Source organism: Pleuronectes platessa, chromosome 20 (genome assembly GCF_947347685.1).
Source record: "Pleuronectes platessa chromosome 20, fPlePla1.1, whole genome shotgun sequence".
Classification (NCBI taxonomy): Eukaryota; Metazoa; Chordata; class Actinopteri; order Pleuronectiformes; family Pleuronectidae; genus Pleuronectes; species Pleuronectes platessa.
In genome coordinates, this window is record NC_070645.1 from 13334650 (window position 1) to 13349693 (window position 15044).

At 43.1% G+C, this 15044-nt stretch overlaps 1 protein-coding gene across 1 annotated transcript in view; it reads left to right on the plus strand.

Annotated features, from left to right (window-relative positions):
* Nucleotides 1–6165: 6165 nt before the first annotated feature.
* Nucleotides 6166–15044, plus strand: part of LOC128425500 (guanine nucleotide exchange factor VAV3) — a 90438-nt gene continuing 81559 nt past the window's right edge. Inside the window, exon 1 of the mRNA XM_053412112.1 lies at nt 6166–6553. Coding sequence (XP_053268087.1) covers nt 6347–6553 — 207 coding nt within the window. The 5' untranslated portion in view covers nt 6166–6346. The remainder of the gene's footprint in view (nt 6554–15044) is intronic.

Here is a 15044-nt window from a genome sequence, read left to right on the forward strand (position 1 = left end):
ACGGGGGGGGGGGGGGGGGGGTACCATCAGGCCTGTGATAAGCACACGCAGGGCGTTTTTGGAGGAGGCCCAGGAGGAGGTGAGAACACTGGACCAATTAGCAAAGTAGATTTTTAAGACATTTCATCAACAAAGTGTCAGCGGTAGATGGTGGGTCGGTTTTGGCACTGCGGCTTGAGACATGAGGTGACTTGATTTATTATGTTATGGGGTAGGAGTCATCAGACTGACTTCAGCTTTTGAAAGTTCAGCTGTCCGGGCCGGTTTGATAAACCAACAAACAAATGGACAACGTTAGCTGTGTCTTGTTAGTCGCTGTTCAGTTAGGGACTGTGTAATAAAAACAGTTTGTTTGATTCCCTGTGTTTTTTAAACCTGAATCCCAGAAGTACAATCATTATTCAGTTCATAACAGTGTGTGAGGCTCCCCGGTCAGCATGATGTGAGGAAGATGGCCGCCGTGTGAATACGGTCACTAAAGAATCTTGAATCGAGCACCATCGTTCTGCAGCACCAGAGGGCAAATGACTGCACAATGAAGAATTCCCTCGGCCATTTTGATTGTCCATGTTCTCCCCGCTCCAACGCCTCCACCCAGACCGTTCCCCAGCTGATCCCCCTCCAGCTCTGATGAAACCCTGCAAGGCCTGGCCAGCCTCCACTTATCCCCGGCCTCTCGTGAGGATCCCAGCCCATTGATTTCTCTTCTGGCCTCCTAATCCAGCAAAAGAACGTGCTTTAAGGGCAGGGTCAGACAATCAATAGCTGTTAGATCACAATGAAGAGCAGCTGCTATGGTCCTCCGCGTTGTTACATCTGGGTTGTGGCTGTGGATTTGAATCTGAGCAACAGACTGACGGTATTTATCCAAGTTCTACTCAAGAAAATCTATTGTACTGAGATGTCACAAATGAGTAAGTAGCTGAGAGATAATTCTTCCAGGGTTTAGGACACAGAGCCGGGAGAAGACGTGTCCTTCACAGAGAGGACACATGAGCTGCACAAACAGATCCGCTGCCTTCCCCCGGATCGAGTGACACAACGGGCGAGGGAGATGCTCGGTAAATCACAGCCCGGCAGAGCTGCAGGGGGGTGTATCGATGGAGCGATGACAATTTGGCAGTGCCTGGGAATTTTATTTTTTTCGGGGAGGGGGGGGGAGCTGATGAGATGTGTGGAGGGACACGGTGGAGACGCTACACTGGTAGCTGGTGCTAAATCTGGGAAAGTTCAGGTACCTCTCACCTGTTAGACAAGTTACAGCTGATAGGAGATCAAACAGAAGGTTATTAACTAAACTGTTGGCGGTACGATCATTTTCATCCAGCCCCCTCTCCCTGGGGATGGCAAACGTGGACCAGTTCATTTGACTTGCTCGAAACTGAAATATCTCACCGCCTATTGTAATTAATACGTGTCTCACCATGAGGTCCCCAGAGGATGAATCCCAATTACTTTTCCTCGTGCATCATCAACTGGTTCTCACATCGGTCTCAGTCTGTTAAAATGTCTCAGTAACTATTAAAAGTGGATTGATGGACAATGTGTGGTTCAGACATTCATGTTCTAACTTGCATGCAGATGTTAGCATGTAGCTTAGCACTGCTGCTAGTGCCCCACAGATGCCAGTACACTCTAATAGTTTTCTTTGAGCCGGGAGCAGCTCAGTTTCCTTTGTGCATTGCCATTTGGGAAAGCAATGTCTGCTGTCAGCATTCTTTAATCGGCCATTTTTCGAATGTGAAAACACTTTATATTTATATTTATATCACCTGACTCTGACATTTTAATTCTCGCATGCAACCCCTCTGGAAGATTTCAGGAAAATGTCCAGACTTCAGTGTTTGAAAGCTGCAATACTCTGTGTGTTGTTACTTGACTTTATATTTGGATGCACCCTGTGATATTAACAGGTTAAACTGATATGATATCTGCCCACAGTTTTATAATCTCACAATCTGGAAGGTAACTATTCACATCAGCGCATCTTCATTTTCAAATGGATGTTGTTACTTTGAAAAACATGATGCAATACATTCACATTTGAAGCTAATTTGAAGGCAAATATGTGTAAACAGGAGAAAAACAGGTGCTTTGAAGATCACAAAAAACGAATCTTCTATTCTTCTGCTGGAAGTCTTTGCGTTTCCTTAAACACACTGTCATACATTATCACATTTAAATCTTTTGCCCTCTTGCTCAGTGCTTGTTTTCCATTATCTTCACTGAACCAATCTTATTTGATCACTGAACCACTTCAATAATGCGCTTTGGCATTGAGAAAGAAGAGAGAAAAAAATCCTGGCAGTGCGATCACATCTGCCATATGTGCCCAGACATAATCTTGGACGCTCACAGGGTTGGTCGTTACTTTCCACTGCTGGTCACATTCCAGATGAAGTAACCCAGATATGCTGCAAATCATTCTTCTGTGTATCGATGGGGTCCTGAAGGAGATTACAGCAACTCTGGATGAGATGAATTGGGGCCATTTTGTGTTGATGCTATTTAAAGAGGAATAAGTGAGCAGTTCATGTATGTGTGGAACTGAGATGTTGTGATGAAGCATCCTCAGTCCTTGAGATTGTACTGTACATGCATGCGTGTGTGTGTGTATGTGTGTGTGTTTGTGTGTGTGTGTGTGTGTTTGTGTGTGTGTGTGCCGTATCAATTGGAGGAATGTTCTTAATTACCATGGCCATCTTTCCAGTCCGGGAGAGGAAGCTGTAACAGGAGAAGGGTGCCGAGAGGTATGCCAGCGTCCGGCCACGAGCCACCTCTCCTGTCATCCATGCTATGCCAGCCATGGCATCCGGTGTGCGGCCAGCGGAGGACAAAGCTGCAGGCTCACACGGTGAACCGCACAAACTCAGGCCTCCCATTCTCTCACCAGTGTTTGTGTGGACATACAAAACCCCACTCCTCTGACATCCGTCCAAATCCTTCCGCGCAAATATGAAGAGGGGAAGATGGAGAGTGAGGAATTCAGGATAACGCGAGTGTTTACAACCGCAAATGCCGGAGAGTAATCTTCACAGTATTGTTTGCACAGGCCTGTGTTCTCCCACTGTATGTAAATGCGCTCCGAGAGATTCATTGGCATACTTTCTTTGTATGCAGCTTCTTCTTTCCTTCCTCTGCACATCTCAAACTCTGTGGATCTTATCTCCATGTATAAAACAGAAACGAGTCTGGAAGGTTTCTACTTCTTCTCTCCCATCTTTTCTGCTCATACTTTATTCATACATCTTCATGTGACACTGGTGATGGGATTAGCAGCACTCGGACTGTATAGGTAATTTTATTCATGTTCCCATATTGGATTTCTGGTGCATACGTTTCCTGCCTTGTGATGCATGCATTTTGCAATACAATTATAATGGCCTGCTTTTCTCAGTAGATTGTGTGATGCTATAATCACTGCTGATTTGTTGCACGTCCGTGTTCACTATGATTATTTTATCTGCTTGTGATTAATTGATTTATTCGTTTTTCCATGTTATTCTTTTATCTTGTCAAGTGAAGCACTGTAGGCTGAATTGATAAGAATGATATCATTATTATTACTACTACTACTACTACTACTAATAATAATAATGATAATTAGAAAATGTATTTCACTGACCCAAAGACACCTTACAATATATTGATAATTTAAGTGAAACCAATTGTTAAAATCAGAGACAGAAGCATTTTTTTCAGACCTGACTTACAGAGGAAGACCCATGAATTGGGTCCAGATGTGTTCAAAGTTTAGTTAAGTACCGTAAGTTTCCCGCCCTCATCCCTGCACTACTTAAATACTTGATACTCAAATCATCTCCCTTCAAAGCATCCAATCAGAGACCTTCATGAGACGTCCCAACTTCGTCCTCGGTCCCTCGTCACCACCACCAGGGTCAAGCCCAGGGGACGCCTCATCTGATTCAAAGCACCTAATTCATATGTTAGAAATTAGATTACGCTTGTTACTTTGAGAATGAGGTACATTTTAGCACATGTTTGTCTCAGAGTGTGGGGACTCAAGGGAGTAAACCAAAAAGTCACTGAGCGGCTGAGGTCGGGCCTGAGTTTCTTTGTCTGACGTGCTAAGAAAGAGATTCGCTGAGATCCAGAATAAGTCAAAACAATGATTTTACTAATGAAGAAAACACAAACAAAAGATATTCACATCATCAGTGAAGTGCTGTCAACCAAAATGTGTCAGCCCACTTTATTCACACACCACACACAGGTGAGCTGGTGTACCTTTGAGTTAACTGTGAGTTCTCAAATTAAAAAAAGCGAACAGCTCTGTGTTATTTTAAATCATTTGTGGTCCATGTGTTGCTACTCACTAGATCTGACACTTTCAATTGATGTAAAAACAGAAGTGTTTTTTTCTTGAAAAAAGGCTTAATGGCACCTGATTGGTCTCCTTCCTCTTCGGGAGGAATAAGGAAACAGTTCAGGGTTGAAATATGCAAACTCTCTGACATATGAGACTTGATGCTGTTTGTTGACAACATCAACATCCCTTTCTTTTCAATGAGGAAGTGAAATGTTAAAATCGAGCTACACTTCAGGCTTCCACAGAACAAGCACCACAAATAACCATGAGGCAAATAAGGAGAGCTTCTTATCATCAGTCCATGACAGGAACATTCAGTTGTTTTTAAACCAGAGCTGTTACTGCAACAAAAACCTCCTGTGTGTGTGCAGCTATCTCACATCTGCTCTTACACACCATTTCCTCCACAAACTAATGATTCACTCATGCAAATAAAAGGTTACAGACATCCAAGATGCATCAGAGCAACAAGAACGTGCAGTCACACATGAATATAAAAACGTGAAATAGATTACTTATTAAATACAAATTATAATAGCTGATCAGATGTAACACACTGACTGAGACACAGTCAGTGTGTTGTGGTTCATACGTGCTGTAAACATTTTGTGGAAAATTTAAAATAATAGTCACAGAGAGATGCACTCACTGGTTTGTTGTCTCCACCAAGAGATTATTATCAGTTTGTTTGTGAACAAAATTAAACAAAAATCGACTGGACTTTTTAATTTCACGAGTTTTCACTGGTCAAAGAAATAACTTATTACATTTTGGTGAGTGATCTGGATCAGGGCGGATCCAAGACAGGTTATCCCCACTTCTTTAACATTGTGAGGTATAAGGCGTTTTTCGACCTTTCAATTGATTTCTCAGACAAGAAAATTGAGGGATCTTGATAAAAAAACAATCCAGGCATGTTTAAGAGACTGATATTGATGAGTTAGGGCAATTTGGTGCAGATCCAAACACAAAGGAGGATCTAGTGATTTGTATTGGGCCTTGGCAGCAGAGGCTCTATTGAGGGCCATCAGAACTCCCTATTGACATCCGATGCGATGGGATAAGATAAGACATGATGAAATACAATGAGATACGATAGGATAGCACATGTGATATCAAACAATATGATGCAATAAGAAACGATGTGACATGATGATACATTACTTTGCGATGCAATTTGATACGATACGATTCAATGTGATAAGATAAGATGAGATACAACAAGATATACCATATAATAATAAGATAGTCCTGTATTACTCCCTCTGTAGGGGAATAAACCGTGTTACAGCAGCAGAGAGGGAATGGTGAAATATACACTCAGTACAAGCTCAAGGAACTTTACTAAAGTAGAAATATGTACAATGTAAACAAAATATATACAGTTTAATAGTATCGCAAGTATATAAAATTCCGTGAAATTGCATGCACGGATAAAAAAAGGATGATTAATCCCTTGAAAACCAGAGTGAGATAGAGTAATGACTGAAAATAATTAGCTTTCTGTCGCATAATTGAAATGTGTGGAATAATCTCAGAAACATGCTCCATCACTAATTGATCATTATTATTGAGTGGTGTTATCACTACAGTTTATGCAGGTGGGATGTCTGTAATCTGCCTAAAGAGAAAATAGGATTTTCAATAAGCGCTGATTAATAAAAAAAGAAAAAAATGTATGCAGTCGAAAGTGTTCAGTCGGTGACAGAAGCACACGTGCAGCCTGTGGGTGGCGGGCGGAAGAGGTGAGGAGCAGGGCGAGGGGGAGGGAAGAGAGAGTCAGAGAGAGGGAGGGAGAGAGAGAGAGGAAGAGAGCAGGGTGCGCTCCATCCACAGCCTCACTACACCGGAGTGTCATCCACAGTGCGGCCGCCTGCCTCTGCTCCTCCACCGGCTTCTCGCAGCGAGCGGAACGGGCATGGACTCGGTGTGAAGACGCACCGTCGAGCTGTCACCCCGCGCAAAAAAAGGACAAACAAGAAACCCCTCGCTTTACGCACGCAGGAACTCAGAATAATGATGGAGTACTGGAAGCAATGCGCGCTGTGGCTGATCAACTGCAAGGTGCTCCCCGCCAACCACCGGGTGACGTGGGAGTCCGCTCAGGTGTTCGACCTGGCGCAGACGCTGCGGGATGGAGTCCTGCTGTGCCATCTGCTCAACAACCTGAGGGCGCAGGTCATCAACCTGAAGGAGATCAACCTCCGGCCGCAGATGTCACAGGTGAGAGCAAAGAGACGCGCACACTAGAAGACAAAAAAAACACCCTCGCTTCGAAACTACAACCCCGATGCAGTGCGGAACCAGACCTCGTTGGGATTATTCCAGTTTACAGTATATCTTGCTTTACTGCAAACCTGCATTATTGCTACAACACCAGTGAATGTCAGTATGAACGATAATAGTCATATTTGGATTTCGGGATGATAATAGCCACTAATTAGTAATTTGTTTGAAGAAGTTTTAACTTTTTTTAAATCTTGGATCCGCAACTCGTTGCAGCTCCCACCCTGTGTTCCGAGGGCGGAAAACCACACAAATAAGGTTTCAACAAATGATAATCGTTGACATTTTAGTCACTCAAGTCCAAGTGTGTGTACGGAATACATGCCGAAGAAGCGCTGTGCTCCTTACCTCTACGTACAGGTCTTTATACTGTTCTATCTCTTACGTTTTTATCACAGTGATCAAGTAAACACAAAACTGCGAAATAATTAAAGGGAATTTGGAAGCCACCCAACTGGACCTGCTTATGCTGCGTAAAGTTACACAGGGAATGGTATGAATCTAACACATATTCTTTAAGTTTACTTTCTCAAAACAGCAAACTTGGAGTAACTGTTACTGTTGGGCAACACTGGACCGTTATGTACACAGGTCTCCTCAGTCTGCCCCCTATAGGTGATGAGGACACAGTGGCTGAAGGCTTACTGACAATAATAACAGTTTGTTATGGTCTCCCTGAGCAGAGAAGTGGATTGATCTCACAGGATTAATAACATGTATAAGTAATAACACATTTTATTACATTGCCTTTTTTTATTGGGGTGATAACATATAAGGTGGAAGGATGGATCGGTGGATGGATGGATGGATGGATAGATGGATGGATGGATAGATGGGAGGGCTGTGACCACATGGCTCCTGTTTGTCAGAGACCATCTGCTTCAGTAAGAGGACAGCCGGAACCACGGCCAGATTAATATTCACCTTCATAACAGTGAATCTGCCTCGGTGACAACACAGTGAGGTAGACGCTCACCCACTGAGCCTGCAGACCTGCAGGAAAATTAATAACACACACACACACACACACACACACACACACACACAAACACACACACACACACACACACACACACACACACACACTGCAGTAATATAATGTAACGGATGCCCTAAACCTTTCATCTGATCCAAAACAGGTGATTAAGGCTTCAATATCTGTCCCATGTTGTACTGGATGGGGGTTGGGGGAGTGGGCCTTGTTTCCTGGAAAAAAAACACAACACTCCCAACTCAATGTCACAGTTGTGCGGTCAATATGATGTGCTGCCACCGGTCTCTAACAGTGGAGGTGGACAGTTGGAAAAGAAAAGCAGAGAGGGTTTTAATGTCATCAGGAGGAGTGGAAATCCACCGTCTGAGGATCTGCTTACCCGGAGACCTCGAAGAAAACCAGATTGGGGCTGTAAGAGGAGCTGATCAGTCCATTTACAATCAGAAGTTGCGCGAGGACCAATAGGATTACTAACAGAGAGGCATCAATAGTTCAGTGTTTGCTGTCAGCCAGTTGACATAATGACACAATGTGTAGAATGGTGCTCAGTGCCCGGCCTGGTTTATTTATAGGCGCAGTTTGTTTTATGCATGGCTGGGTGGACTTACTCACTCTGAGCCAGTGATGAAACTCCATTCAGAGGCAAATTAGCAGAAGGTTTATGCACTAAACCATGTATTTACAAAGTGCATGTGAGGATAAGCTGTACTCAGGGACTACTTTAATACTACTGACTTGTCACTACAGTGTTTGGACTGCATTTCCCATGGTCCACCTGTCTATTAGAGAGTAGTGGGAAATTACAAAAGCTTGTTCTTATCCCTGTCCGCACTTACAAACCTGAAAACGCGACGACTCACGTACACTGGGCATGTGTGTGCTGGTGTACACAGGAAGTTTTGGTTGTAAAATGCTGACCCTAACCCTGCACCACAGCTGTTAGAAAAAGCTAAGAAGTTGTGTTCTACGCTGGTAGCCGAGGCTAATGCCGGTTGTTTTCTTTGAGAGTCATGTGACGGGAGCCTGACGAATCAGCGAAGGCTACATGGTGATCGAAAAGACCCAATCGGTTCGTCATAGTTTCCAAACATCTCCATTTCTGCCCGTCCAGACTGAAACTCAGCCTCCAAGTCGTAAAACTAAAACATGGACAGCAGCTTTTAGAGACTTCTCCATTTCAGCAGCTCTAAAACTCTGGAGCATAGTTGATGGTGTGGATGTAGCCTGAGTTTCTTTGGTGGTTCTCATTTCCTTGCCAGAGGAACCATGGTGGTCGTGAAAAGCAGCTTCTGTGCTTCGTGGGAAGTGCATTACTTCCTGTTCACTTGAGAAAAACCTAGCACCATCCCACGATGATCTATTGTGACCCACCTATAGCTTCTAAATAGATCTTCTCCACTTCACATGTGTGTAAGAAGATACCGACTCGTCTCTTCCCCTTTCTCACACATTCCCACCACGTGTGGCTGAAGACCACCTCCCTCGACTTGCACATCCCTGGATGCAAGGACACCCCCCCCTCCCGGCAACTTTCCTCCCTCTGTCCCCCCCCCCCCAAAGTTACATTTACATAACTGAGGGTGGAGTTGCTTCCCCTCCTGCATAATTCATGAGGACCGTGGCAGCTACTTTATCATTGGCCGGTGTTAACACATGGGACTCCACTGTGGCCTCACCCATGGGACCCACGAGACGGAGAGACAAAGGCAGTGAAAGTACGGGGGGGCTACAAAGAGCCTGCCTGGTCCCCAGCAGACACATCTCTGAGGACTTAAAGGGCCCTGAAGGGTTGGTGCACTGTGCTGCGGCTAGGGCTGCGTAATTAAAGCACATTGCATCAGAAGCTCTGAGGGGTCCACATGTGTGATGTTGGCTGCTTCTCATTCTGCTGCAGTAATTGTGTGTATAAGGTGATTTGTATGAAGCTCAGGGAACAAAGAGCTAGCCGGCGACAGGATGCAGGATGAAAAAGCAGTGATATTAGAAGGCGGAGGAGCTGGGATGAGTCTATTCACTAATGGAATTTGTTGATTTGTGTTGTAGCGTCCTTTCCGGTGACAGATGAGGAAATATGGAAGTGCACAAAACGTAAATGTTGTTTACTCTGTGCATGTCCGCAAGAAATCGTGAAGTTTACGAGGCGGGAGACAAAGAGCTCAGAGTTCCAGCGAAGATCAGCAACATGTTCACCCTCTTTGATCGTCGCTTTACAGGCCTGTAATGAAACAATTACACAGTCTAGACAAAGCTCAACCACAGCAACTGCTGCTTTCTGTCTCTACCGGAGAAAAAACGCCACATAATCAGTGGCTTTTTTTTTCCGGTTCTGTGCAAAAATCAGTGGCTCTGCATTAAGAGGCACATGGAGCGCTCACTCTCTCCATCCTTCTCCTTCTTGGAACATGTGGGTCGATGTTGCGGTGAATTCTACTTTGCGTTGAAGGGACTGCACTTTTAGGGCGTGCTAAAATAAACCTAGAGTGATGCGTCTATTTAAAAAGGCATACAGCTGCTTGTGTTGTGTGTGCTTTTTTAAATTTTTTTTTAATATATTGATTCAAATACAAACCTTGTGAAGAAAGAGAAAACAGACTCACAATGAGGACAGCGGCTGCAACTCTTTCGCACACTGCGGCCTCAGCATGCACAGGAAATCAGGAAATGAAATAGAGGAAGGAAGTGAAACTAAACATGCGCTTGATCAAGCTCAGACCAAAGCACTGAGATGTCAGACGCAATGAAGAGAAAAAGACGCCTCTCTGTTCACTCTGCGCCTCCTGGAGTCGGCTTCAAAGACTCAGAGGCCCGTTCCTCATTTTCGGAAAGTGAAAGTCAGAGCGTGATAAACGAGCGTCGACGGAGCACGTCTGCACAGAGAAGAGCAGGGAAACGTTACACCGACACAGAGATGCCCATGAAGGCTATTGATGCACATTAGAATATGTGTATTACTGCTGATTGGTATATTATGCTAGAACATAAACACACATGACAGATCGTTTTTTATTTTAAACCAATCTCATATCTTCCATGGCAGGAGTTAATTAGCCAAGGCAACTCACAGACCAACTGCACGTGTTGGGAATCATCTCACGTGAGGCCAATCGAATCCGAGAGTGAGAAGTGAGTCAGAGGAAAGTTTGAGAATTGAAGCTTTTAAGTTGTGTGTTTTTTTTTTTAAATGAGTTAAAAAGGAACAAGAGGAAAAGAGGAAACTTCATTTTCACATTTTAATAAAAAACAGAAGCTTTTTGAGAAAAGAATCCATTTAGTTCAATGTAAAAACTGACATCAATATATCAATATTCCTAAAATAGTACCGCTTTATAGTTTCTTTGATTTGTCAGTTGTCGACTACACACAGACGATGATACATCTAATATTCTTATATGAGCAGACCTCCGATTTTTAATTGAGTTCCTTCAATCCATGCAGATGAGAAGCTGTCATCACGTGAGAAGGCGGGCGCATCATAAGATGTCATATAACTTTCACTTCTAAGTTGATTCTTCTCTGATAACAACACAGGTCAGACACAGGTTGAGCTCAACACTGACCCGAACATGACTTCAGGCGAGCTCGACAAACGTGTTACATTTGGACGTAAAGCAAACTCAGAGAAAACCATCGTACTTTTTACATGGCGTGTATGTATATTTCATCAAGCAGAGACTTTAGGTCCTGTGGTGTCAGGCGGCGAAGAGAGAAGCAGCGCTCACACTCTGAAGTCTCGGAGCAGCGGGCTTCAAAGGCTCCGCTCGGCGCTCGCAGAGACAAAAAAAGTCAGAGCGAGACAGCGTGGGAGAAAGAGAACGACGGAGAGCTAGAAAATCCAATCCAGATTCTTTTCTCTCATATGGACTCAGGCTACAGATAGGGATTGTGAGGGAAAACTTAACATAAGACTTCTAAAAATGTAAATGTTACCAAGAGGTTACACATTGGGCTCAGATTAGAATTAGTGTAATTAGGAAGGAAGTCAAACGTGGGATTGTCACTGGAACTGAACTCTAATGTTCTTGATAATGAACCAGAAGGGAGTTGTAAGAATGGAGCACTGGATGGAAAAACTACTGTTCAAACAAACTTTTCACCACTTGTTTAGGAGACCAACCATTGCTTTACTAGTTAGTCTGTGGTTTGTTTTATAGTTAAATAAACCAAAGTTTATAGTTAAATAAATCTAATTTGATACTTCCTCAAACTCCCTTAATTCCATTTTCAATACGGTCAAAATCTAGACGAGCAGAACTACAATCAGAATAAGGAGCGCTTCAGTAAAAGTACTAATACACACTGTAGTAATACCATTTTTCCTACAAGTTAATGTAAATGCAACCCTGCTCGCATAGTCAGGAAAATGTACTTAAAGTATTAAATGTAAAAGTACTACATTTTGCAGCTATGGGACAGTTATACTTGAATATCATTAGATTATTACTAGTCATGCATCTGCACGTTGTTGAGGTGACACTCATAACAGTTTGCATAGAACTGTAACTATCGATTGTTTTCAATATGGATTCATGTGGTGATTATTTCATCTGCTGATTAACAAAAGCGACACCATGACAGTGCTTATACAATAGTTCATCATTATCCATTTTCTCTTTCTTTTTACGTATACATCCATTCCTTGGATTCATTAATAAGTCCTAAAATATGTATTAATTCAAAAAAAAGTTCTCCATGAAAAATAGTTCTCAACATAACAGAAGCTTATTACTCATTGTCCTTTTATTGAAAGTGGTATAGAGTATGATTTTTTTTTAATACAAGTATTGTTTCAAAGTAAAAAATGTTGGCATCTTGACAACCCAAATTTGAAATATTCTTTATTGGGGAGGTGATAAACCAGCAGACTGATTGGTACTAGAACACAGTCTGTGGTAGTTCTCTGTAAAGTCTTAATATCCGATGGATGTGACCTTACTGCCAGAGGATGAAGCTCTTCTGCTTCTCAATAGTCGTTTATATTATGATAATTTTGCTGCATGATTTTGCCGTTGGTTCCTTTTTTGATCATCCGTCCTGTCATGTAGAATTTGTAGCCTTCTGTCTTGTTTCTATGGGAACAATGAGGCGCAAAGAATCATGGGTCACATTTAATCAGTCACTGTAACACTATCATCTATATTCTGTGCATACCGATACTCCACAGTTTGCATACTAACACTACGCATACTTCACATGCTGCAAATTGCATGCTCCTAGTATGTGGAGTGTTTGGCTGCAGCCCGTGAGGCTCGTGATGACCTCCCCTGGGTTCCTGTCGCCTGGCTGCCCTCAATGATTCACTGTGAGGAGAGGATCACACCTGTCCGAGTGCAAACGCCACATCACAGCGGACAGGCCACGTTGCCGAAGAAATGTGCAGGCAGAAAATTCCAACGCGGCGTAATGTAGTCGCACTGATTCGCTCCGCGGTGTCATCAGGATGACATGCACGTTCACGCAGCGCTTTATGTGCACTGGCATGGACGCAGATACTCGCAGAGACAAGATTGTGTTGCACGTGCACTCACTCACGCGAGTGCACGTGCACGCCGTGCGCTGACCTTTCATTCCGTCACCAAGGTAACAGGCCTGATCCGAAGCCCACCATTAAAGAGCTCTGCTCCAGTGTATGGTGAGGTGAAGGTAATGCAAATGCAGATTTTATTAGGCGTTATTCAGTGGTGGGAGAATGTACCTGCAGTCGATGCTTATTGTGTTACTCAGTTTCCCTATGTCGGGGGTGTGGGGCTCAGTTAATCACTGCTGAGTGCTCTGGAAGCTCAGAGAAAGTCAATACTGTCTATTGTCTTTACTCTCAAACCGTCATCATTGAAAGTGACATGTTCGTATCCACAATAGAGGAGATCTCACAGCTAACAGTACAACTTATAAAGCTTTATTATTATTTCCGTGATTTGTTATATTATATAACTCCTCCTACGATAACAGTTACAATAACATATGATAGTTACAGTCAGACCCTTTCATTTGATGCGGATGCCAGTGCTTTGCTTCTGTGGAAGAATGAGAGCAGTCAAGAATCCTATGTTTATCCAGATGATACAACCATAGTGGCAGCCAGCAGAAAAGTGTGTGTGTTTGTGTGTGTGTGTGCGGGTGTGTGTGCATCTGTGCATGTTTGCAACTGTCAGATTCACTGTAGTGGAAACCGAGCACTGTGGTTAAGCCCTACAGAGAAGTGTAAGACTGCCTAAATAAACATTCATGCTTCTGTCTACGTGTCATACATGCATTTTTTGTGCATGTGCAAGGGACTCGGTATGGAGATGGATGGCGCTGCTGTTTGTTGACTCCATGTCTTATCCTGCAGGGACTGTTATGTATGAGGTGTCTTGTTTGGGTGGAGGTGAGTGGTGGTCGCCGTTTGTTGGATATGGGAACGTCCTTATTTGTGTAATGGAGACATTAAGAAACCAGTAAGGGCTATTTATTGACTTGTACAGCTTGTTGTCAGTATTATTATGAAGAAATATAGAAATGTACTGATCTGATACAAGTGCATTTCAAAAATCAAAGACGTTATGTAATTTAAAAGCTTCATGCTATTCACCCTGTATGGAAGTGATGATTTATACCATTGTTGTCTGAACTGGTTCGAGTTAAACCCTTTTAAAAACAAATTCAATTAGTGGTTGAATGTCATAGAACTTCATTGAACTTCTGACTTAAAAAAAACATTGATAAATTAATAGATAAATCTAGAACCACATAAAAAGTGATGCCTTTAAATAACTATGTGTAGTTCCCTTCGAGTGTGAAACATTTCTAATTGCTATCATTGTAGCTACAGCTCTGGCTAATGAGGTACTCCCTACAAATCCCTTCTTGTTTGACCTTCAACTCTCAAAACAGAATCAGAACCATTTATTGATGACCAGTCAACCAAGTGGGTGGAAATCTTTGAGAAAACATAATCTCATTTACATACATTTACATATCAGAGGCCTTTCTGATGCTGGGATCTGGAAAATCCAAGTGCTAATAAAGTGTCAGCTTTCAGGGAACCACATTAGTGAAACAAACACACACACACACACACACACACACACACACACACACACACACACACACACACACACACACACACACACACAGACACACACACACGCACACACATCCGAGAGTCAGACAGCAGTTGACCATCCTCGTTCATGCAGCAGAGCGAAGCATTATTCACAGTTTTTTAAACACAGTCTTCAAGGAGGAGGAGAAGGAGGAGGAGGAGGAGGAGGAGGAGGAGGAGGAGGTGACTGCTCACCATTCACGCCTCAGTGTTTGTGCATTCATACGTTCATGTGTATGAGATGCATGTGTCACTCAATTTATGTGATATTCCATTCCTCCGGGGCTTCCTCTGTATATACCAACCCTTTACCCCTCACACCCCTACATAGTGCTACCACGGCCGAGGAGATT